The sequence below is a fragment of the Ursus americanus genome, chromosome 31 (genome assembly GCF_024610735.1).
Source record: "Ursus americanus isolate L20-20 chromosome 31, mUrsAme1.1.p, whole genome shotgun sequence".
Lineage (NCBI taxonomy): Eukaryota > Metazoa > Chordata > Mammalia > Carnivora > Ursidae > Ursus > Ursus americanus.
Window position 1 is genome coordinate 14,085,842 of NC_142157.1, and position 26,032 is coordinate 14,111,873.

A 26,032-nucleotide genomic window follows, 5' to 3' on the forward strand; every position below is an offset into this window, starting at 1 on the left:
CTCTTCTGAATGACTTACAGCTGATTTTCATGAAGCCTGGAAGAAAATTTTATCCCTTTAACTTTAATAAAGTGTGATATCTCATATTTAATTTAGCAAAATCTGTGATAATGCAAAGTGAAATCTGTGTTAGACCTTAATCAGATTTATTATGAATTTTGAATTTTTGGCCATTGTCTTCCTTCTGGTTCCTTTCTGCCTTCCTTTCTTTCTTTTTTTTGAAGATTTTATTTATTTATTTTGTGCGAGAGAGTGAGAGAGAGATATTGAGAGCTGGAGCACACAGAAGCAGGGGGAGGGGCAGAGGGAGAAGCAGACACCCCACTGAGCAGGGAGCCTGATTCAGGACTCGATCCCAGGACCCTGGGATCATGACCTGAGCTGAAGGCAGACGCTTAACCAACTGAGCCACCCAGGTGCCCTTCCTTGTGGTTTCTAATTTAACGTACTGTGTGGTATAATCTTGGCAGGTTTTAGATCTTTTTGAGAATAAAGAGAGGAAATAAGTAAACATTTTATGTAGTCTTTTCATTAATTAAAACGGAAATTTCTGATTATGTAAGTGAGGTTCTTAATCTTTATCCAGCAAATGAAATAAATTTTAAGCTGCAACACTCTTAAAGGAGAAAATTGTTTCTGGATTCTGATTTATTTATTTTTAATTATATCTGCATATAATAGATACATACAAAGACATCAAATGAATGAACTCACAATTTATAAGTTTTTTTCTAATATGAACTATTTGTCATCGTAGAGTCATAAGGAAGGAAAGGTTGCCAACAGAGTGTACAGAATTATTTCTGGAAGATGATTTTTACTTTTTCAAGTATCTCCAATAGTGGATACATTTTATATTATTCCCAGGAAACTTTAGTATTCCTAGTTGTTAATTCTTGGGGGTTTTTTTAGGTTTTAAAAATTTTGAGTAATCTCTATACCCAACACGGGGCTTGAACTCACAACCCTGAGATCAAGAGTCACACACCCTTCCGATTGAGCCAGCCAGGCACGCACGTAGTTGTTAAATTTAACGTGCGAATTCTTTCGAATCTGAAACTCAGAAATACTGGTGATTGGATTTTTTTGGTCCCTTTCTTCTTTCCTCATGTGAATATTGGGCCCTGCTTGATAATCATACATGTATTTGGAGTCTTTAAAACATTCAGCTTGGATGGTCATGATTATTAATTTGTTAGTACTAGGTTCTTTCTCCAGTCCTTAACTACTGTCTTGTATTCGTAGATAGGAAATTAGAGCTATTAGTTTGCTAGTCACAGTTCACAGAAGAAAACTATGTGAATTTTAAAATGGGATTTATCTTTTTTCATAAATCATAGTAGTACTTAAAAATGCCTCAAAATGCTGTGATCCCATAAGTATTTCTCTTCCACAATTTAAATCTTTTTAAGATTGTTTTTTAAAAAGGAGTATTCTTATAAAATCTTAAATCGGTGTTTTGCGATTAAATCTTTTTATTAATCTTTAAAATGCTGTTCATTACAGAGATGAATACTTGCCTGCGTATGTTTTTTTCCTAAAGTTTTATTTATTTCAGAGCGAGAGAGAGAGGGAGTGTGTGGTGGGGGGAGAGGGTAAGAGGGAGAGGAAGAGAGAGGGAGAGAAGCCGACTTCCCACTGAGCATGGAGCCTGATGTGGGGCTCAGTCTCACAAACCCGAGATCATGACCTGAGCCAAAATCCAGAGTCAGCTGCTTAACCAACTGAGCCACCCAGGTGCCCATTAACTTGCCTATGTTAATAAAAGTGTATTTTCTATCCTTGAAACTAATGTGAAGTATATAATTGAAATATTGAATCCCATGGCTTTTTCCCCCTACCTTTATTTTTGTTCTGAAAATTTCAGAGTTCTGTGTAGGTTTACATTATTTACTTATATCAATTATATTTTGTTATATTTATATTTAAATATGTGTAATTATATTAATTATATTTTCCTGAGCAATGTCATTTTTTTCCTACTTCAAATGTATTTGTCTATAACTTTCTTCTTAAGTCTCCTGGGTGCTTCAAATTTGGTATGTCCCGGATTGAAAACATCGTTTATGACCTTTCCCACTTCCCTGACTTTTTGTAATCTGCTCTGTCATTTGTTTTCCCCATGCTAGTGTATGGCACCACCGAAACACTGAAGCAGGAAAAATCCTGGACTCCAAACTTCCCCGAAATTGCTATATCCAGGGGCACCTGGGTGGCTCACTCGGTTAAGCATCTGACTCATGACTGGCTCAGGTCGTGTTCTCGGGGTCCTGGTATATCAAGCCCCATGTCTGGCTCCATACTCAGTAGGGAGTCTGCTTGAGGATTCTCTCTCTTCCTCTCCCTCTGCCCCTTCCCCTGCATGCGCACACTTCTCTCTCTAAAAATAAATAAATAAATTTTTAAAAAACAATCACCACATCTCTACCTCTGAAACCAGTAATACATTATATGTTAATTAATTGAATTTAAATTAGAAAAGCGACACCTGGCTGGCTCAGTGGGTTAAGTAAGTGTCTGCCTTCAGCTCAGGTCATGATCCCAGGATCCTGGGATCCAGTCCCGGGTTGGGCTCCTTGCTCAGCGTGGAGCCGGCTTCTCTCTCTGCCTGCCACTCCTCCTGCTTGTGCTCTCTCTCTCTTTCCCTGACCAATCAATCAATCAATCAATCAACAAAAATTTAAAAAAGAAATAAGTTAAAAAACAAAAAAAAATTTAGCACATTCAGTCATTCACCACATTCAGTATTTTGTCCCTGCTTACCATTTTTCATATCTTATTACCATAATTCACCCCCTCACCTATAATTTTGAAATGCTCTTCTGGTTTTGGTTCCTTTATGCTCATCTTGACATTGCTGTCAGAGTGACCTTTTTAAATATGTTTGTGATGATGTAACTTCTCCGCTTATTTGGTGGATACCCATGACATGAAGGAGAAAGTTCATATTCTAGCATGACACCTTTTTGGTTCAGTCCTGATTTTCCAATTACATGTCTGTATCCCATTCCCAAAAAGTGTGTTCCAGTTTTGCCACATTCTCTAGCTATCGTCACTTCCTGTGTTATTTCATAGTTCATCCTTTTGCTCCTCCTACCTTTTCTAGAAGGCCCTTCACACCCTCCTTGTGCACTTTGTCTGTCTTTCAAGATACAGCCCTATCTTTGCAGCACTTCCTGAGCTTCCCACATACAACTGTTTTCTCTTTTGTGCCTTCGCTGTGCTTCATTCACCTCACCTGTAGAACTAGTAAATGATACTCTGTGTTCTTACCTGTTTTCGTCCATCTCTGGTCCTACTAGCATATAGGGTAGTCTCTGTCTTTTCTTTCTATTTCCAACTTGTCCCAGGATAGTGCCTATGACTTGACGGAGACGGTATGTATTTGTCTTTCTTGAGTAAGTGAGTGAGCGAGCAATTGAATTAATGTGATGTTTTCTGAAGGTGGGTTTTGTTTTGTGTTGTTTTTATAGGACGGAGAGGTGCTATCAGCAATTGGGGAAAAGGACAATGGGATTGATATGGAAAGTGCTCCACGAGAGCAAACAGTTAATGACAACTTGACTTCTGCTGATAGAGCATCCAAAAATAATGGAGATGGTAAGTGAGTGAACATCTATGAATCTTTTTCTATGCTTAAGTGCTGGTATATCACAATCTGTAAGTCTGTAGATCCAGATATGTTTTCCATTTCATTAAGGTATTTTTCTTTTGCTGTCTTTCTTTATAAGTATCCCGATGACTACCAACTTTTTCTTCTTGAAAATACTTCAGCTCTGAAAATCTTACTCCTATCCCTTTTATATTATTGGAATATTCTTAAATACGGATAGGCTTGTATATATGTTTGAAATTCATAATGATACATGTTCTTATTAATGTATCTGTGACTATATTTTGTAGTTATGGTAATAGGATTGGGAGAAGAGGAAGATAGAGAATCACCTTGGCATTCTGAGGTACTGTTTTCTTCTTCTTGTTTTACAATATAAGCGTTGAGTGATGTGAAAACATGAAAGGAATGCTTAGGCTTTACTCTCTTGTCTGTGTGTTTGCCCATAAAAAGTATTTCCTTATCCTTTTACCTGTAATTGACAAAATCATTATGTGTAAATATAATGATATAGCATAATACAGTTCTGCTAATTTGCAAGCTTAACAAAAGCTGTGTAGTATTATTGGAGAAAACTGAGGCTTAGAACTGAAAAGGAATTAGTTTGGGTTTTGAAATTAAGATATCTAAAAAACTAAAGAATTGGTCCAGGCCAACCTAGGGCCAAATGTATGATTCTGTGGTGTATATGGATGTGCAAAGCTGCTAATGAGATCTAGAAAGAGTTTGGATTATAGTTTTTTATAGCCGGAACTTGAAACGATAATGCCTGGGATATGAAAGTATTATATATATACACATTTCTAAAAGATTTTATTTATTTATTTATTTATTTATTTATTTATTTATTTATTTATTTATTTGAGAGAGTGAGTGAGTGGGCGGGAGCGAGAGGGAGAGAGAATCTGAATCTGAATCCACGCTTGAGTGCAGAGCCCAACTGACTCGAAGAGTTCGACACTCAACCGGCTGAGCTATCCAGGGCCCCTGAAAGTATTATATTTGGATTGTCAAGTAAATTTACAAGGAGCATTGGAATTGTAATAACAATTTGGTTTAGTGGTGTTGTATTTATTTATTTTTAAACAGATTTTATTTATTTCAGAGAGATAGGGAGAGAGAGAGAGGAAGAGAGCATGAGCAGGTGGCGGGGAGGGGGGCAGAGGGAGAGGGAGAAGCAGGCTTCCCGCTGAGCACATGGAGCTAGATCCCAGAACCCACTGAGCCACGCAGGCTCCCCTGCTTTACTGATGTTTTAATAGCTAAAAACCATTTCAGATAGTTAAAATAGTATGCATTGAGTATCTTTGTGGCAGCCATACTTGTAGAAACAAGTATAAATTAATGATGGCCTATTCTAAGGTGATTGACTATAGAAGGGGATTAAAGGGCCTGATCTCTTAGCACAGGCAGGTGCTACACATGGTGTGAGCACCATATTTGAAGTCAAGAGATATGCTAGCATCCTGGTTCTGTCACTTGGTAGTTGTGGGATCCCAGAGAAACTTGTTTAACCTGTTTGAATGTCAGTGACCTCATTCATAGAAATGGTACTCATACCTACTTCTCTGGTATGTGTAATGAACAAATGTGGTAACAAATGTGAAAACACTTTGTAAACTGTAAAGGGTGCTATAGAAATATAAGACAAAAATGATCACAGCAGTCTTTAGTGATTTGGTGTATATTGATGACACTTTTTTAAATGTGAAGATTTCTGAAGGACAAAAAATAAATGACATTAGTGTCAGGAGAAGAATGGGAAAGTTAGAATGGGAAAGTGGATTTCTAATTTGGGGTATGTTAAGTTTCAGTGACACCGTATAGGTATACAGTTGACCCTTGAACAAGATGGGTTTGAATTGTTTGTCCACTTACAGATTTTTTTTCCATACAGTACTGTACTGTTAATGTATTTTCTCTTCCTTATGATTTTCTTAATAGGCTTTTCTTTAGTTTCTATTGTAAGAACACAGTATATAAGACATGTAATATACAAAATGTGTTAATTGCCTTTACGTTATTGGTAAGTTCAGCATTATTTGTATTTTTAATTAGAAATTGAATGAAATGTACATTATGTCTTAATCATATTGTTTCAATACCCATTCAGCCGATCATTGAGGTGAAGGCTTCTGTTCGTAATAAAACAATAGAGATTAAGAAAAAAGACACATCAAAGTCAGGTAAATTGTACAATACAAATTTAATGGTGGAAAGAAGTACAGTAAAATATTCAATGCTTACCCTCTTCTTATTCTGATTTTTTGGGGGGTTAATGGCAAATTTAACTGACGGATTTGACATAAATAAGGTAGATATCATTGTTGATATCCATGTTTGAACAAAAGATATTTACAAGCATTAGAAAAAGAGATTTTAAAAATGAAGTTTTAGCTCAAGTTTGTACTTTTATGTTTTGAAATCCTAAAGTTCTAGTTTCGAATCCCTTTACTTCCTAAGGATTCCTAGAAATTATTAGTAGACTCTAAGGTTTTGCCAGTGTTCAATGTTTATATGAATTCTGATCTTTATCTGGAGTAAAGCTTCACTAGCTGTCATGTCAATTGTGTTTTAATTTTATTTCATCTTAGTGTTGTTTTGTTGGTCATCTGAAGCCAAATAGATGTTATTAGCAGACACGGTGTGTGTGTGTGTGTGTGTGTGTGTGTGTGTGTGTGTGTGTGTGTGTGTGTATGGTATCTTTGATTATTAAAAATGTGGGAAGTAGTTAGGTAGATCTTAATATTTGTCAGACACAATCTTTGAAAACAGTAATTCTGAAACTTATTGGCCTTAGGGTCCTTTTATACTATCTAAAAATTATTAGGAATTCCAAAGAATTTCTGCTTTAGTGGGTTGCATCTGTTGATATTTACAATATTAGAAATTAAAACAAACATTTAAAATACAAGCATACACAATCATACATTGTTAGCCATTCGAGCTATGACCCACTAATCATGTGACTTGTGATACTATCACGTATCATATCTTTAGAAAACTTGACCGTACACGTAATAAGAGAATGAGAGTGAAAATGTCAAATAACATTTAGCATTATTGTGAAAACAGTTTTGACCTCTTGGACCCTGTGAATGGATGGACTTTGGAACTCCGGATTCTCAGAAGACACGGGAGGACTGTTTTAAACCATACACAGGGGTCATGGATGCAAAATGATAAAGGGACCCTTGTGATGAAATGGGCATTAAGGTTTCGTTTCTGCATTTCTTGCTTTTTTCTTTCACTAGCCTTAAGAGGCTTAAATCAGACAATCTTGTTTAAAAAAAAAGGAAAATAGTTTTGTTATACATTTCCTGTTTCATGGCACTGTAGTTTTTGGATCTGCTGTGGACTGAGACTCATTCTGTTTTTACTTGGAAATGATTAGATCACCCGAGGCTTGCTTTTCTCATGTAAGTTTATGATGTTTATCCAAGGCTTAAAAATTTCTGAAGATATTGGTGCATTGAGGAAAGACCATGTCATTGTAATTAAGGTAGTACCATTCGTTGAAAATGTTTTAAAACCCATGTCTGTAGAACACAGGGTGCGTATTTAAACATAAAATAAATGGTTAGACATAAATGTTGTTACTAAAATAATTCATACCTTGGAAAATCTTAATTACTAATGAACAAAAGTCCTTAGGGAATACAGAATATGTAATAGAGCTTGGTGAGTGAGTTAAAATATGTAATACTAGAGAATAAAAAACATGAGAGACAGTTAAATTCATCTGTGTGAATGGCAAGTAGAGGACATGTAAAATACAGTAAGTTATGAATGAGCAGTAGTATGTGTGGGAGAAGAACAGGACATGGGACTGCTTCTTTGACAAAAGAGTTTATACGGATTAGTCAAGTTTGTCTTATTATTTACATTCTAATAAATGAAACTTTGTTTTCCGATTTGTCCAATTGGGAGTCCACTGGTTTGACCCAGAATAATGAGACTTGTCAAAGATACAGGGATTTGAAGGTTGATGATAGGTGCCCATCTATATCACAATCGATGACCAAAATTCAGTCAGCACCCACAGAATTTGGACAGACGACCTTAGTAGATAAAGAAAAGATGAATAATATTGGAGCTGTGTTTCTGTTAGAGAATTATAAACTCCACGACCTGTGTGAATCACAGCCACCAGAAACCAGAGAGCGCAAAGAAGGTAATAAAGAATCATAGAGAATTCAACCTCTCCATGACTTCACCATAGTTCTGATTTTTCAAAACTAATTTTGTGGCAAAAATTACTTTGTGTTTACTCCTTTTCTGCAACCTACAACCAAACAGAATATCTTTTAGCAAGACATTTGCATTCTTGCTCTAAGCAAAACAACATATGAATAAGAATGAGGAGAAAGTAATTTCCTTTAGGCTAGTTTTTTGCATTCGCTTGAGAGCGGGTAGCAAGATTATATTTAGAACTTTGGAGCCAGTTGAGAATACTAGGTAGCAATCTAAAGATTGCTTACTCAAAACATAATTTCTTAGCTTTATTTTTATAGCTCTAAATTCACAAGTATTGGTTAAACTATATTCACTGTACCTAATAAAAGCACCTTCCCAAACGAAATATTAGACTATTTCCTGTATTCTCTATGACTTTATTTTAGAGTTGGTTTTCCCAGCAGTAATGGGAATCGTTGAGGATTTACTATGTAGTTATCACCTTCTCAGCTCTGTATGCATAGTCCATCTCCTTGCTTTCTTATTTTTATTTTTTTTAGAGAGAGAAAGTGGGGAGGGAGGGAGAGGCAGAGGGAGAGGGAGGGAGAGAATCCCAAGCAGGCTCCATGCTCAGCACCGGGCCTGATGGGGGGCTTGATCTTAGGACCTTGAGATCATGACCTGAGCTGAAATCAAGAGTCGGACGGACGCTTAACTCACTGAGCCGCCCAGGTGTCCCTTTATTATTATGATTATTATCTAAAGATTTTATGTATTTGAGAGAGACAGATTGAGAGAACGAGTGGGAGGAGGGGCAGAGGGAGAAGGAGACTCTCCCAGCTGAGCAGGGAGCCTGATGGAGGACTCGATCCCAGGAATCCCAGATCATGACCTGAGCCGAAGGCAGCTGTTTTGCCAGCTGAGCCACCCAGGCGCCCTCCTTTATTATTTTTAATGAATAAATGGAATATTGGTTTTAAATAGTACTATATCATTTAAAAATGATCTATGGAAAATCAGTTTTAATTCTAAGATGAACCACATCTATTGATGAACCACATCTAATGTGTGCTCTACTTAATGTACCAGTTAATTCAGTGCCTTTTCTCTCATATGATCAGGTCTGTACTAATAAAGAGTACAGTATTTTTTTCACCCCTGTAGTTTTATGTTCTTTCTTTACTTGTAGAATTAACACTGTATTTTCAAAAGATTTTCAGTTAGCTCCTAGAGTAGTGAGTACAGGCAATGAATTCAAAGTTGTTTACCTATACAATTGACTTGTTTGCTGTTACTTCTTCCTGAGCTTGGTGGATCCAAGAAGCAGGACTTTTAAGACAAAACACCTACAGGCTCCTGTAACACAGGAAGATACGAAAGAGAAAAATTAAAAAATAAATACAAGCAACTTAAAACAGTTCATGTAGATTATTTCTCTTCTCACTTGATGCCTTTTATAAGGTAATGAGCAAAGTTAGTTCTCTAGGAATCCAAGATAGTGTGTTTATTCAATTAGTACAGATTTATTCTGTCCTGGGCCCTGATAATTTTATATCCTGATTATTTCTGGAACCATTCTGTCAGTTCAGGTGTGCTTGCTTCATCTTTATTTTGTGTTACTGTCTTCTAATTCATCTCCCATCTTTTATTACAATGCCCCTCAAATTCATTGCTCTCCGCGGCATTTAGAGTGATCTGTCTCAAACGCAAATATGATTATGAACTACTGTTGGAAAAACATTTGTGTCCGGGTATCTTAAAATTACATATAAAGCTTTCACAATCTTGAATTCTTCCAAACGCTGTCTGATGCTTTCTGCTGTCTGCCCTTTTCTCTGGCATTCTGAACTGCTGGTGATGTCTTCCTCTTGGATCCCTGTAGTTTAGACAAGTATTTACCCTGTTGTGGGCTTCTCTCCCTTGTCTTACTACAGCCTTGCCTACTGTCCCCATTTTCTACCTTCTAACCCCTTTGAATCTGGCTGACCTCACTGTTGTAGTCTCAGTTCAGGCATTATCTCTAGAAAAACCATTGTTTTTCTTTTTATCTGCATGCTTCTTTAAACCTGGGTGCCACCTTTTATCTGACACCTTTTATCTACATGCTTCTTTAAACCTGGGTGCCTAGCACTCAGTGGGAATTCGGTAAAAAATGAGTGAGTAAAATAAAGACTGTTTACACAGAGATGATTTGAGAGATTGTCCCATACAGGGGTGCCTTGGTGGTTCAGTAGGTTGAGTGTCCAACTCTTGATTTCAGCTCAGGTCATGACCTCAGAGTTGTGAGATCGAGCCCTGTTTGGGGCTCAGTGCTGGGCATGGAGCCTGGTCAAGATTCTCTCTCCCCCTCTGCTCCTCCCCCTCTCCCTCTCTGAAAAGAGAGGGAGAGAGAGATTGTTCCACACAGTGTAGGAGCAAAAGAAATAGATATATAAAGAAGTAATTAGCAGTTCAGGTGGTGAAGATACGCTAGAAAAATCTGTAAAGTACTAAGGTAGCCCCAAAGAAAGAGACACCTGTTTATCTGGGGAAGGATAGCCATAATCAAGGATGACTTACATATAGCAGTCTGTGTCCTAAAAGGTGTAAAGAAATTTGTCAAGTAGTAGAGGAAAACATTTCAGGAATGTTTACACTCATCAGGCACATACACCCGTGGGAAGGTTGTACACTGATAGTGGCATCAAAAGTACTAGTAATTTTGGCAACCACGAATAATGTAGTTGAAGCTTAGGGTGTTGTTTCAGAGGTACTGTTATAAGGTGAAGAATAGTCTGTTGAGATTTTATATGTTTCTGCTGTCTTTTCAAATTTTGTTTCTGGTTGTTTTGTTCATGGATGTTAGGTGGATGAATTTGTGAATGAATCTTTGAGATGTTTGTATGCCTTTAACCTGGTGACATTTAGGATTTCCCAAATGGTTTGTTGAAGTTTTCGATAATGAAAAGTATTTCTTCAAGTAAATATTCAGCTAAAGAGTGTAATTTAAACTCGTAATCGATAAAATGTTATTTTCTATTTTTATGGAGGTTATAACTTTTATCTAACCATGCTAAAAGTAGTCCATTTTTACTAAATATATAGACTTGTCAGCAGAACGAAACTTAGAAATGACATCAGAAGAAGAGCAAGAAAGACAGGGTGAAAGGGAAAATAACCACCTGCAGGTATGTAAAAATTTAGATTTCTGATTTTATATGGTTTTCCCTGCTTTAATAATGTAACCTAGCTCAAACGAAATTATCTTTTGAACGGACATATTGAAGTCAACAGATTATAATTTAATAGTTTTTCTAAAATTTTACAAGTTACAAAGCTTAAAATATTGTTAGAATTTGTAGTAACTTACAGCTAAACTTTATCCTTGGAATTGAGACAAAAAAAATTCATGAATATTGTTTGCTTGCATTTTTGTAATTTTTACATGATAAAGAAGGTAACATCAAATATTGAATCATCTGTGTAAGTAGTTAAATTATGAGCAGTGTGACAATAATGACTGCTGACTTAGATTCATGTAGGAGTAATTATTCTTAGTGGTTCAAAATGTGCAGTTGTGTACTGCCAGTCACTAATGCCCAGATTAAAGATTTATTTTGCCTTGTGATCTCTGTGTAGTTGACTTCAGAGAGCGGGGTCATAAAATCAACACAATTGCCTATTGTAGAGTCATTCCTTCCAGGATGGGACCTTTGTGCTTGAGTAATAATAACTTTTTCAGTTATTTCATTTCAGCATAGGAAATCAGTGAGTCTTATTAAATTTTTTGTATCCACTCAGTGGGCATTACAATATATTAGAGCTGGATACAAGCAGATAATGTATAGTGACGTATAACACTATCATAGTATAGAATTTGAATTAAAATTTAGGAATTTGGTTTTCTTTCTGATTGCTGTTAATTGATTTTGGCTTCTAATAATTTAACATTTGCCTATTCTCTAGTTATTAATCTTCAAAAAATATCCTCACATGCACTGTAGGGGCTCACTATTTAAGGTATGGTGAGATAAAGTGTTTTAAGTTTGTAGCATTAGAAATCATCTAATTCCTTTTTTGGTAGCTGTAACATGTAATGAATTGTTTAGTTCCAAAAAACTGACAAAATGAAGTTTATGGATTTATGTTTTTCTTCTGTCTTAGGCTAGGGTGAGTTATTTCTCACTTCTTAGTGACAATCCAGTGACTTAGGAGCAGCCTAACATAGCTTAAGAAATTTAACAGTTAAATTTTAATTGTTTTCTAATTTTTCTTTGTCCATACTTGATTACATAAGGATAAAGTTATTTTACAAACATGTATCCTGGCAGAAAAGACATCTGAAAATCAGATCCATCAAGGTAACATTCCACTTTTGCATCTACAAAAAATGGCTCAAGAACCAGAAATGAATAAGAAATGTGATAGAGAGGATGATCTATCTGTATATTCAGTACATCCTTCTGTGCAAAAGGATGAGAAAATGTGGAACAGAAAAGGCAAATTAGAGTGGAAAACTAATGTAAAACTCATCACCAGTAAGTTAAAGCGGAAATTTGGTGCAATTTGTAAAAAGGACAAAATTACTACTTATCCTAAAGAAGAATCACGACATGGTAACTTTAAAGAAGGAGCAAACTTAAAGGAAATACCTTCTCATTTAACAAATGATGGACTTGGTTGTGAGAAAAAAGATGCATTTGCAGTGCCTGTCCCTGTAGTATTTCAGGCATTTCCTGAACAAAAAGAGCCTAGTGTCAAAAAGGTCATTCTTTCTCGTCCAAACTCTGGGTCCTTGGCATATGCTTGCCAGTCATCTTCTAATATTTCATCCAGTGGAAATAAATCAGACTGTGAAAATGGTACACTAGACATTGAGCACGTTTTTAACAAAAATGAGGGTTTTAATAGTGATACAGAAAATAAAAACGTAAGGAACCCACTCGTTACGTTTGAAGTGAAAGAGGACCAAGAATTTGATATGGGAATGTCAGCAAGTATGAACCAAAATAGCACTAATTGTAAATTAGACGTTGGATGTATACCTCCGTCTAGTGATCTAAGAAGGCTTTTTGATTTTTGGCTTGCGTGCTTCCATGAAATGAGACAAATGGTTCAAATGAAAAGGCACAATATTTCTGCTGTTACAAACACTTACAAGAAAACAAAAGACTCCTTTCAGAAGCCACTAAATGCAGATAACGACAGTACTAATAACTATAGAAGCATGGAACCTGAATTAGAACATGTGAGTTCTTCTCCATCATGTAGTTACAGAACATCAGAAGTCTATCGAAGTGAAGGATTACAGCCAGATATACTAAAGTGTGTGAATGAGATGGGCCTGTTACTGGTAGAATTCGTGTCATTGGAAAATGAGAACGTTCAACTTCAAAAAGAGGTAGAATTCACTTTACTGCTGTTGTCTTGTTTTTTCTCTTTATCATTATCTGAGCCATTTTGATTTTCCACTTATGAAAAAACTTTGTGTATAAGATGGGTTGTCTAAATATGTAATTGTGTTTGGAAATAGATTATTTCTGCTATGTAAATGATAGGAGTGCAGGAAGCATTCTTATGATTTCTTTTCCTTAAGTTTCTCTGTCAGTCTCCCAAGTGGCATATGAACTGGGAAACTAATTTAGCTAGGTACCGTGTGACCTCATGAACCAAACTAACGGTAAAGAAAATGGCTTAAAAAATGCAGTTATCTTGAGGTGCCTGGGTGGCACAGTTGAGCATCTGACTCTTGGTTTTGGCGTGGGTCGTGATCTCAGGGTTGTGAGATCAAGCCCCGCGTTGGGCTCTGCGCTCAGTGTGGAGTCTGCTTTAGTTTCTCTCTCCTTCTCCCTCTGCCCCTCCTGCTCATGCTCTCTCTCTCTAAAATAAATAAATCTTTAAAAAACATATAATAATCTCTAGCGTGTTTTTTTAAAAGATTTATTTATTTATTTATTTGAGAGGGAGAGAAAGCATGTTATGAGCATGAGCAGAGGGAAAGGCAGATGGAGAGAGAAAGGGAGAAGCAGACTCTGCTGAGCAGGGAGCCTGATGTGGGCCTCGATCCCACGCCCCTGGGGTCATGACCTGAGCCCAAGGCAGACTCTTAACTGCTGAGCCACCCAGGTGCCCCATCTCTGGGGTTTTTATTTATTTATTTATTTATTTATTTTTTTATGTCTTTCTTTTTTTTTTTTTTTAATGATTTTTTATTATATTATGTTAGTCACCATACAGTACATCCCCGGTTTCCGATGTAAGGCTCGATGATTCATTAGTTGTGTATAACACCCAGTGCACCATGCAATACGTGCCCTCCTTACTACCCATCACCGGTCTATCCCATTCCCCCACCCCCCTCCCCTCTGAAGTCCTCAGTTTGTTTCTCATAGTCCATAGTCTCTCATGTTTCATTCCCCCTTCTGATTACCCCCCTTTCTTTATCCCTTTCTTCCCCTACTGATCATCCTAGTTCTTATGTTCCATAGATGAGAGAAATCATATGATAGTTGTCTTTCTCTGCTTGACTTATTTCACTTAGCATTATCTCCTCCAGTGCTGTCCATGTTGTAGCAAATGTTGAGAACTCGTTCTTTCTGATAGCTGAGTAATATTCCATTGTATATATGGACCACAACTTCTTAATCCAGTCATCTGTTGAAGGGCATCTCGGCTCCTTCCACGATTTAGCTATTGTGGACATTGCTGCTATGAACATTGGGGTGCATATGGCCCTTCTCTTCACTACGTCTGTATCTTTGGGGTAAATACCCAGTAGTGCAATGGCTGGATCATAGGGTAGCTCAATTTTTAACTTTTTAAGGGACCTCCACACTGTTTTCCAGAGTGGCTGTACCAACTTGCATTCCCACCAACAATGTAGGAGGGATCCCCTTTCTCCACATCCTCTCCAACAATTGTTGTTTCTTGCCTTGTCTATTTTTGCCATTCTAACTGGCGTAAGGTGGTATCTCAGTGTGGTTTTGATTTGAATTTCCTTGATGGCTAATGATTTTGAACATTTTTTCATGTGTCTGTTAGCCATTTGTATGTCTTCATTGGAAAAGTGTCTGTTCATATCTTCTGCCCATTTTTTGATTTGTTTATTTGTTTCTCGTGTATTGAGTTTGAGAAGTTCTTTGTAGATCTTGGATACCAGTCCTTTATCTGTAGTGTCATTTGCAAATATATTCTCCCATTCCGTGGGCTGCCTCTTAGTTTTTCTGACTGTTTCCTTGGCTGTGCAGAAACTTTTAATCTTGATGAAGTCCCATAAATTCATTTTATCTTTTGTTTCTCTTGCCTTTGGGGATGTGTCATGAAAAAGGTTGCTTTGGCCGATGTCGTAGAGGTTGTTGCCTATGTTCTCCTCTAGAATTTTGATAGATTCCTGTCTCACATTGAGGTCTTTCATCCATTTGGAGTTTATTTTTGTGTATGGTGTGAGATAGTGGTCAAGTTTCATTCTTTTGCATGTAGCTGTCCAATTTTCCCAGCACCATTTATTGAAGAGACTGTCTTTTTCCCACCGGATGTTTTTTCCTGCTTTATCAAATATTAGTTGCCCAAAGAGCCGAGGGTCCATTTCTGGGTTCTCTATTCTGTTCCATTGGTCTATGTGTCTGTTTTTGTGCCAGTACCATGCTGTCTTTGTGATCACAGCTTTGTAGTACAGCTCGAAATCCGGCATTGTGATGCTGGGGTTTTTATTTTTATCTGTTGGCTTAAATATAAGTTGCATTTCCATAAACAATAAAATGGGAAAGAAGCAATGACTAAGAGAAAGGATATAAACAAATATTTGAGCTAAACCAATCTATTGCTTCTATTTATCGTTTCAGTATGTGCAATGTTCTCTGCTTTACTCACTCTTGGAACTTAGAATTCCAACACGACCACTTTGAGATATTTTTAAAAACAAATATTTGTATTTCATCACTTTTTTCCCTTTATTTTTAAACAGAATTATTTTTAAGGATTGATTCATTTATTTAGAGAGCATGAGCAGGGCGAGGGGCAAAGGGAGAGAGAGAGAGGGAGAAAAGCAGACACCCCACTGATCACAGAGCCTAATGTGGGGCTCCATCCCACGACTCCGAGATCATGACCCAAGCCAAAATCAAGAGTCAGAGACCCAACTGACTGAGCCACCTAGGCACCCCCTCCACATTTTTTTTTTTTAATCACCATTCTCACATGTTTCTGTTGAGTCAAACCTTCGTATTGTGTTTAATAAAGTATGGTACATTTGATGTGTATGATTTTTATAATGTAGGTAGTAGCATAAACCTTCAGCAAATCTTCAGTATTTCACTTGAAGGGAGAAAACTGACTTTTGAGGTGAATTGAATTTTACAAATAGACAAAAATCTCAAGATCGCCTCCTTTAAAAGAAAAAGTAGCAAAGCACCTCGTCCCCAGTTAAGGTATTAACTTACTGTGTCAAGGTCACACTTTTAATATATCTGATTAATTTAATGAATTTGATAACTTACCTGATTCAGCATTAAGGAATTGTATCATCTCTTTTGGTGCCATAAAATGCTAGGCAATGCCACTTTAGGAACTTTGGCCAAATCATTGAACCTTTTATGGTTTTACTCCCATTATCAGCAGAAAATGGGATTGAAGGTGATAGTTACTTTTATACCCTCTAGCTAAAAAGTGTTATGGTTATTGAATGTGGAATTTGGGGAGCATGACTCATTTCCCAAAATTCTACACTAACATCAGTTTCGCTCTGTTCTTTTTGTGTTGTGGTGACCTTTGGTTCATATATTTTAATGAACACTGTCAATTTTTGATAACCCTAGGATCCAAACGAGAAAAGAATTGTAAAAGGCAGTTGGGGAAAGAATAGCTCAGTGCAGAAAGAGGAAAGCTTCTTATTTGTGCCTGGAGCGCTACAATGTCACATCCTTTAAATCTGGCTGTTTATGCAAAATCCAGGTGGTAAAGACAGAAGATGACAAATCTTGTGTCTTTGTCTTTTTATTTCTTTGTATCTGCTGGTCAGGTGGGGTGGGGTGGGGAATGTTAGGTATCAAAGTGTGGATATGAATACAAAATGTAGAAAGCCCTTTTTAAAATTTTGGAAAATTCTGCTGTTTCCATTTTTAAATTTTATTTGTTTATTTTTTAAAGATTTTATTTATTTGTCAGAGAGAGAGCGAGCGAGAGAGAGTGCACAAGCAGGGGGAGGTGGTGGCAGAGGGAGAAGCTGGCTCCCAGCTGAGCAAGGAGCTGGCTGCTGGACTCTGGACTCGATCCCTATGACCTGAGCAGAAGGCAGATGCTTAACCAACTGGACCACCCACATGTCCCAATTACGCTGTTTTTATTCAAATAGAAATGAAGCAGAATTTATAAAAATTGCAATTACTGGTAATGATAAAGTTAAACACAAAATATTTTTATCGATTACAATTATGACAAACGAGGAGTCAAATGAATGAATTAATGAAAAAAAGTTCTGGGATGCCTGGGTGGCTCAGTCGGTTAAGCATCTGCCTTTGGCTCAGGTCATGATCCCAGGGTCCTGGGACTGGGTCCTGCATCGGGCTCCTTGCTCAGCAGGGAGCCTGCTTCTCCCTCTGCCTGCACCTCCCCCTGTTTGTGCTCTGCCTCTCTCTCTCTGACAAATAGATAAATAAAATCTTTAAAAAATTTATAATTAATGAAAAAGTTCTTTTTAATGAGTAAAGTAGTAACAGTTATCCTTAGTATCAAACTTCCTTTAAAGATGGTTGAAGAAAGGAAGAGGCACGAAAGTGATAAATTGGCAGTATCAGAAAGCATATATGCCGCTGCTGCTCCTGGACTAATTCAACAAAGAGCGAGTGGAAAAACTGATAACCACCTATGTCCTATTATGGAAGATGAAGAATCTGATGGGTAAGCCTATAGCAATATGTAAATAGTAGGTAATTACTATTTTCCTAGGAAACAAATTCTAGTTGGAGCTAACATTCATGATTAACAACTTTTTATATTTTTAGTAAGGCGATTCCATCCTGGGTGCTAATCAGAAAAATGCAAATAATGAGATACCATTTTTTGCAGTCATAGTGATAAATATTTTATTAAAAAAATAATAACCAAAATTAGCAGATGTGAGGGAAAAGGCATTCTTATACACTGCTGTTAGATGAAATTGGTAAATCCTTCCTGCAGGGTGATTTAGCAGTGTGTTTCAAAAATTTCAAATATGCTGTCCCTTTATCCCAACGGCTTCATTGCCAGGACTAGATCCTATAGGAAAACATGACTTGTGTAAACACACACACACACATACACACACACACACACACACATACACACATACATTCTAAGGACATTTATTATACATTATTATATGTATAAAATATGACAGATATGTTAAGGATATGTATTATAGCATTCTCATATCAAAAAGTTGGAGCTAGTCTAAATAGCCATCAATTTTCTCCCGTATAAGACAAGATAGTATGTGACCATTTGAAAAAATGAATTTAGGTCTACAGTGTACTGATTGTTTAACAAAGTATATTTAAAGTGTTTGGCTTCATGTCATGTCTTATGCAAATCTTAGAACACTGTTACTATCTGCTGAGTTGCAAGAGGAAGTTACCTGCTACACTGGTGCTCTAACATAATTACCAACAAAATTGCTAGTTACTAGGTTTTTGGTTTTGGTTCCTAATGCAGGAGTGATCAAATGTTGGGCCCTCGGATTGATCTGAATATTACCAAGAGATTTCATACAGCGATTTGTCCCATATTCTATGTAAACATTTGATTTGATGACCCCTGTGCTGTAAGCCAAGATGTTGCTAATGCAGTGAATCTTCTTTTTAAGGTTCCTTGCATGCATGCTGTTATCCTTCCCTTTTAAAGAGAATATATTTCTACATGCACCACACCAGGTTTTTCAACAGTGACTTCGTATTTTATAATTGATAAAAATTTAGTTTACAAAATAGGAATATTTTCTGCATTCCAAACTCCTTTTACTTCTCTTATAGAAGTTTAATATGACTAATTATTTTGAATAGTAGACGATATCCTAGAGTTAGATGATTTTTATCAAGCATGAAACACTGCTGTTGAAACTCAACAGTTTTTCTGTGGTCTTTCTAAGCATGAGAAAAAAATGACAATCGGGTTATATAATACATATCTAGAAAATTTTTAAGGAGTCTTTTGGATGTATAATTTTGTGAATTATTTAATGGCTTGGCCTGCAGTTTTTTTTTTTAAGATTTTATTTATTTATATCAGAGAGAGAGAGAGCAGGGGGAGAGGGACAAGCAGACTTGGCACTGAGAGCCCAGCCCCATGCGGGGCTCGATCCCACGACCCTGAGATCATGACCTGATCCAAAATCAAGAGTCAGAGACTTAACCGACTGAGCCACCCAGGTGTCCCCTTGGTCTGTCATTTTTTTAAGAAACACTTAATGCTACATGTATGTAATTTTAAAAACTTCAAACTGTTACAAAAATACTACATCATCATTGTGTAAGGATTGAACTAAACTAAAAAGAAAAATTATCTATGATCATTCCGCTTAGCTATGATGTCCTTAAAAGAGCCGTGTACACTCACTGATCCTGATTTCCCTCCCATTTGTTCTTGAATTGTCTCTAGTAGTTTTCACTCCCACTACTCCAGAACTGATTTTTGAAAGGTTACCACTGATTTTCACTTTAATAAATCTAGACGTAATTTCTCAGATGTCATTTTATTTCAGCTGTCATGCCTAGAAAACGTTCTAGCATATGTAGTTCTATTCAATAAATGTTTATTGAGTGAATGGCGTTTCACCTCCATGTATTGTTTTTAACATGATACCAATTCTCCCTTAAACAAAAAGAAAGTTTGACAGGGGTCCGTTCTGACAATTTAACCTGCCAGTTATATGCAATTTTTTAAATCTGGGGGCGCCCAATACTGTGGTTACTTGTTACTTATTTTTTTACTGATATTTATGTTAGTTTTAATCATGATAAAATGGATCAAAGGAATAGCAAACTTCATTTATATTTTATTAAGGAAAATGAAATATGGTGGTAAATTATTATACGGCTTTAAAAATTCTTGCCAGAGGATTATGAGCCCTCAATATCCGAAATAAAAAGATGAAGTTGGAATTTATTGCCTACTAGTAAGAGAGCTCTGCTGATGGCTTACAGTCTTTTCTGACAGAGCAGTCCGCTATTCTTATACAGGGTTTGGGAAGAGTAGAGTTTAAGGTTTGGGGGACTTCCAGAGAATTAACTGGCTTGTCATCAGCTGAAACACCATGGTAATTTGGGTGAGACTGGTCGATTGGTTGGCACTCAAGGCATGTGTATCGGAGGGATTTTGTCCCCTCTTTAGGCTTTCTTTTAGAAGGGAGGAGCTGACATTGCTTGGTTGTTGAGTGAGGCCAGCGGGCATTGATCAATTACACACATTTAAAACTGGTTGTGGTGGCTTCTTGTTACCATGGCTTCATAGTTGTGTCCCCCCCCACCCTAAGTTTGAGGTGACTGACTAGATGTTTTCTATTTAAAAGTTGTTTCTATCAGCTGTGTTCAAAATGAAAGCGATTTCATATTCTGTAATTATAGATTTCTTGTTGAAATTTGGGTCAAGAAGAATTGTTCAATAATTGCTTTCAGGAAGATCCTTCTTTTTTGGTTAAATTTTAACTAGAAGAGTTATCTGTGTAACAGTTTTAAAACAATAATTGCTCACTTTGTGTTTTCAGTGCTCTTAGACGCTCATGTTCAATTCCTAAATTGATAATCTCCTGTGGGAAATTTCAGTCTTTTTGTGAATTTATGGAGCTATTTGCTAATAATATTCTCTTGCATGCATTTAGTCCATGAAAAGGTAATTATAATTTTCTGTTGGTAAATCTAACTTTTTATATTAGGATTAAATAGTAGGCTGAAAGTATACAAAAGTTACCAAATCATATTCTTTAAGAAAATTAAAAAAAATTTTTATTTATTTGTGAGAGAGAAGGAGAGAGCAGGAGCAGGATGGAGGGGCAAAGGGAGAGGGAGAAGCTCAGCAGGGAGCCTGATGCAGGGCTAGATCCCAGGCCCTGGAGATTAAGATCTGAGCTGAAGGCAGAGGCTTAACCGACCGAGCCACCCAGGCACCCCCAAATCATTTTCTTTTCAAACAAAATTAATCAGGTTATTGCAATTTTTGAGTGGTATATAATGGCATATGAGTATTTTTGAATTTTCTCCAGATTTATTGAGGTATAATTGACAGATAACTGTGTAAGTGTAAGGTATACCTGTATTAATTTAATATACTTTTATATTGTAAAATGATAATAGTGTTAATAACTCTATCACCTCACATAATTATCATTTCTTTTTTAGCAACTCTCTTAGCAACTTCCCAATGTATCATAGGGTATTGTTAATTGTAATCCACATTCTGTAATTTAGACCCTCAGAACTTAGTAGTCCTATAACAGGAAGTTTGTACCCTTGGCCCACCACCAGTCTGTAAATTTGTTTTTTTGAAGATCCCACTGTAAGTCAGATCATACAGTATCTGTCTTTCTGTGTGACTTATTTCACTTTGCATAATTCCCTCCAGGTTCATTTATGTTGTCACAAATGGCAGGGTTTCCCTCTTTTTTGTGGCTAAAAATATTCCCTTGTAAATACATACCACATTTTTTAAATCCCCGGATCCATTGATGGACACTTAGGTTGTTTCCGTGTCTTGGCTACTATAAATAATGCTGCAGTAAACATAGGCGTGCAGATACCTCTTTGAGAAATGATTTCATTTTCGTCAGATACGTTCCCAGAAATGGGATTACTGGATCATATGATAGTTCCATTTTTAGTTTTTTGAGGAACCTCCACACTGTTTTGCCGAGCGGCTGTACCAGTTTACAGTCCCATAATGGTGTACAAGGATTCCCTTTTCTGTACAACGTTGCCAGTGGTATCTCTTGTCTTTTTTATGAAAGCCACTTTAACAGGTGTGAGGTGATGGGTGTATCATTGTGATTTTGATTTGCGTTTCCCTGATGAATAGTGATGTTGAGCCCCTTTTTTGGTACCGTTGGCCATTTGAATATCTTCTGAGGAAAGATGCCTGTTAAGGTGCTTGGCCCAGTTTTTAATTGAATTATTTGGTTTTTGCTGTCAGATTATATGAATTCTTTATATATTTTAGATATTAACCATTTTTCAGATTCATGGCTTGCAAATATTTTCATTCATTCTGTAGGTTGCCTTTTCATGATATTACTTGTTTCTTTTTTGTTTTTTAGATGTTATTTAAATTCAAGTTAGTTAACATGTATTATTGGTTTCAGGGGTAGACTTTAGTGATTCATCACTTGCATGCAACACCCAGTGCTCATCACAAGTGCCCTCCCTAGTGCCTGTCACCCAGTTACACCATCTTCCCACCCATCTCCCCTCTGGCAACCCTCAGTTTGTTTCCCATAGTTAAGAGTCCCTCATGGTTTGTCTCCCCTTCTAATTTCTTTCCATTCAGTTTTCCCTCGTTTCCCCTATGATCCTCTGTGCTGTTTCTTATATTCCACAGATGAGTGAAACCATATGATAATTGCCTCTCCCTGACTGACTTATTTCACTCAGCATAATCCCCTCCAGTTCCATTCACGTCGATGCAAATGGTAAGATTTCATCCTTTCTGATGGCTGAGTAATACCCCATTATATATATATATACACCATATCGTCTTTATCCATTCATCTGTTGAAGGGCATCTCGGCTCCTTCCACAGTTTGGCTCTTGTGGACATTGCTGCTGTGATACTTTGGTACCCACTGTATTGAGAGTGTTTATCATGAAAAGATGTTGAATTTTGTCAAATGCTTGGTCTGCACATATTGAGATGATCATATAATTTTTTTCATTATATTAATGTGTATCCAACTTACTGATTTGATTTGATTTCTGAAGGATAATTTTGCTCAGTATGGTATTCTTGGTTGGCAGTTCTTTTCTTTCAGCATTTTGAATATGTAATCCCTCTGTCTCCTGGCCTGTAAGGTTTCTGCTGAGAAATTGCTAATAGCCTTATGAGGGTTCACTTGTAGGTGACAAGCTTCTTTTCTCTTGCTGCTTTTAAGATTCTCTCTTTGGTTTTGATTTTTGACAGTTTTATTATAATGTGTTTGGGAGAATATCTCTTTAAGTTGAGTTTGTTTGGTGATGTGTGAGCTTCATAAACTTAGATGTCCAAATGTTTCCCTAGGTTTGAGTGTTCTCACCCATGACTTCTTGAAGCTTTATGTCTTTTTTTCCCCTCTCTCCTCCTTCTGGAACTGCAATAATTTACACATTGTTTCTTTTAGTGGTATTCCATAATCACGTAGGCTTTTCTCACTCTTTTTCATTCTGTTTTTCTTTGTTCTCCACTGATTGGATCATTTGAAAGTTAAAATTTGAACATTGTAAATTCACAGATTTTGGGGGGATCCATTTTCCTGTCAGTGGTTTCTGTTGTTTCTTTCATTTCCTTCCCTATATTATTCAGCTTCAGAATTTTTGTTTAGTTCTTTTTTACTATTTCCAGGTCTTTTTTAAAAAAAGATTTTATTTATTTATTAGAGAGCGGGAAAGAGAGCAAGTCAGGGGAGGGACAGAGAGAGGGAGTGAGAATCTCTAGCAGACCCGGGGCTGGATCCCAAGCCCCTGAGATCATGACCTGAGTCGAAACCAAGAGTCAGACACTTAACCGACCGAGGCATCCAGGCGCCCTTCCAACTCTTTATTAAACTTCTCCTTTTGTTCATATAGTGTTCTTCTCGTTTTACTGAACTGGCTTTTTATTCTTAAGATTTTATTTATTTATTTATTTTGAGGAGAACATGTGTGTGAGCGGGGCAAGGGGGAGTTGCAGAGGGAGAGGGACAAGCAGAATCTGCTTAACTGACTGAGCCACCCAGGCACCCCTGAGTTGGCTTTTTGTGTTTTCTTGTAGCTCATTGAGTTTCCTTAAAACTGCCATTTTGAATTCTTTTTTAGATATACATTGCAGATCTCCATGTGTTTGAGATCGATTACTGGAAGATTATTGTGATCCTTTGGTGGTGTCATATTTCCTTGACTTTTTATATTCTTTGAAGTTTTGCATTGCTGTCTTTGCATTTGAAGTAGTCTTTAATGATTACCTTTCCAGTGTGTCCAAACCTGATTTTTTTCTTTTTTTTTTCCTCCGGTGGTGTGCTGAAACTTTTCTGCAGGAAATCTGGTTTTCCAGAAAACCTCTCTCACCCATGGGTGATTATCTAAGACAGTGTTTTCCAGGGGCTCCCAGATGTAGCTGAGAGGAAGGGGCTGAAGCCAATTTATGGGCTATTGCTAGTTCCACAGCTGGGAATGTAGTGAGTGTGCCTGTTATCCGATGCATGGTAGGCAAGACTTTTTCTAGGTCCCTTGGTATATGGTGCTTGATTCCACAGCTCCTACAAAGAGGTCCATAGTAGTTTTGTCCCCACAAATGATGTTGTGTTATAATTGTATATTTATCTGTCTTCGAAGCAAGGAATGTATATTTCCTTATAAATGGTTGGACTTCATAACTGTTCTGTGAATTAATAAATGAATTGATGGGGCGCCTGGGTGGCTTAGTCGTTAAGCCTCTGCCTTCGGCTCAGGGCGTGATTCCGGGGTTGTGGTATCGAGCCCCGCATTAGGCTCCTCCACGGGAAGTCTGCTTCTTCCTCTCCCACTCCCCCTGTTTGTGTTCCCTCTCTCGCTGGCTGTCTCTCTCTCTCTCTGTCAAATAAATAAATAAATAAATCTTTAAAAAAATAAATGAATTGAGACGGGTAACAGGATTTTACAAAAAAATTGTTTTTTTTATTCGTTATGGTAACATTATTATAAAACATTAGCTTGGGGCACCTGGGTAGCTCAGTCCAAGATTAAGTGTCTGCCTTCAGCTCAGGTCATGATCTCAGGGTCCTGGGATTGAGCCCCAAGTCAGGCTCTCTGCTCAGTGGGGAGTCTGCTTCTCCCTCTGCCTGCCGTACCCCTGCTTGTGCTCATGCTCTCTCTCTCTCTCTCTCAAAGAAATAAATAAATAAAATCTTTTTTAAAAATGGATTTTAATGGCTACTTTAACTGGATTTTTTAAAGTAGTGATCTTCGTTTGAGTATAAAGGAAGCAAGGAAAGATGAAAATGAAAAATGGACATCAGAGGAATCTCTGATTACACCCCGCTTTGAGAAGTTTGACTCCCCGACTTATTGTCCACTACAAGTGAATGATGACAGCCCTTTAAGTGAAATGGATCAGGATGAAGGAAGGGAAAATCTGTAAATTATTTCCCTCTGAAGGAATTCTAGCAGTGATTACTTTTTAAGGAAATAAAACACTGTAGTGTCGGTACAGGCTAAGGCAAGAAATACTCAAGTATATCAGACACACTGCTTGATAGGTTAAGATGAGGACAAGTGACTTTGACAAGGAGCAGTTTCAGTAGTCACCATGGAAGCTGGACTGTAATGAATAAGTATAAACACTCCTTAGAGAATTTTTACGGGGAAAGGTAACAGAGAAATGGATGATAACTGAAAAAGAATGTGGAATTCGTGGGGATTTTCTTTCTTTTTTCATTTTAAGATGGGAGCTTTTAGAGTATGTTTGTATGCTGCTGGAAATGATCCAATAGAGATAGACATGGTTATTCAATTTAATTTTGTTGACATTTCCAAATGTTAGAAAGGTTATTGATTGTATTACATTATCTTTTAAAGATTATAGTAATTGTCCTTAGTACTCCTATTCATGTAGTTTTGGGGCAAGAAGTTGTTTATTCAGAACTGGTTCCACCGTGAAGTATTCTCATATAATCGAATGTGCAGATATTATCATTCATAGATTTAAAAAAATATATATAATAGTAAATATGCAAACACTTAGGCCATTCTGAATAGAACTAATCATTCCTTGATGATTTCAGATATTCGGTGCCTTTGACAGTATCATGAATAGCTATGATTTTGTTAGGGACTTTGAAGTATCTGTTTATATTAAGTTAATGTTTGTTTAGATCTGGGGAAAGGGGAAAGCTTTTATTTATTTACAATTGCAAAATAAACTATTAATCTATCATTGATTATTACTTTTGGATAAAGTTCCAAATTACAAAAGCCGTGGTTCCTGTACCAACAGTGTCATTGACACATATTGTGTGCTCAGTAAGTGTGTGTTCGTGAATAAACATTTGAATGAATAAATGAATGCCCATTGATGAACTTCTTTAGAAGAAGCAAATCT

At 36.9% G+C, this 26,032-nt stretch overlaps 1 protein-coding gene and 1 long non-coding RNA gene across 39 annotated transcripts in view; one reads left to right on the plus strand and one right to left on the minus strand.

Annotated features, from left to right (window-relative positions):
- Positions 1-3,526: 3,526 nt before the first annotated feature.
- The window catches only part of LOC123793446 (uncharacterized), a 386,505-nt gene continuing 363,999 nt past the window's right edge, over positions 3,527-26,032 (plus strand). For 31 of the 38 annotated variants that reach the window (XR_015722487.1, XR_015722486.1, XR_015722485.1 and 28 more), the window contains exons 1-4: positions 3,966-5,799; positions 10,874-10,956; positions 12,066-13,169; positions 17,511-17,662. Coding sequence is in view for 32 of the 38 variants with exons in the window: in XM_087857801.1 (XP_087713927.1) it covers positions 5,679-5,799; positions 10,874-10,956; positions 12,066-13,169; positions 17,511-17,662 (1,460 nt within the window). In the remaining 6 variants the exon portion in view is untranslated. The other 7 variants (XM_087857789.1, XM_087857819.1, XM_087857790.1 and 4 more) reach the window with 7 other exon arrangements.
- LOC123791705 (uncharacterized) lies at positions 5,801-9,142 on the minus strand. The gene is made up of 2 exons (XR_006779490.2): positions 9,058-9,142; positions 5,801-7,674 (listed from the first exon to the last, which is right to left on the minus strand). It is a non-coding gene; the product is annotated as an uncharacterized LOC123791705 (long non-coding RNA).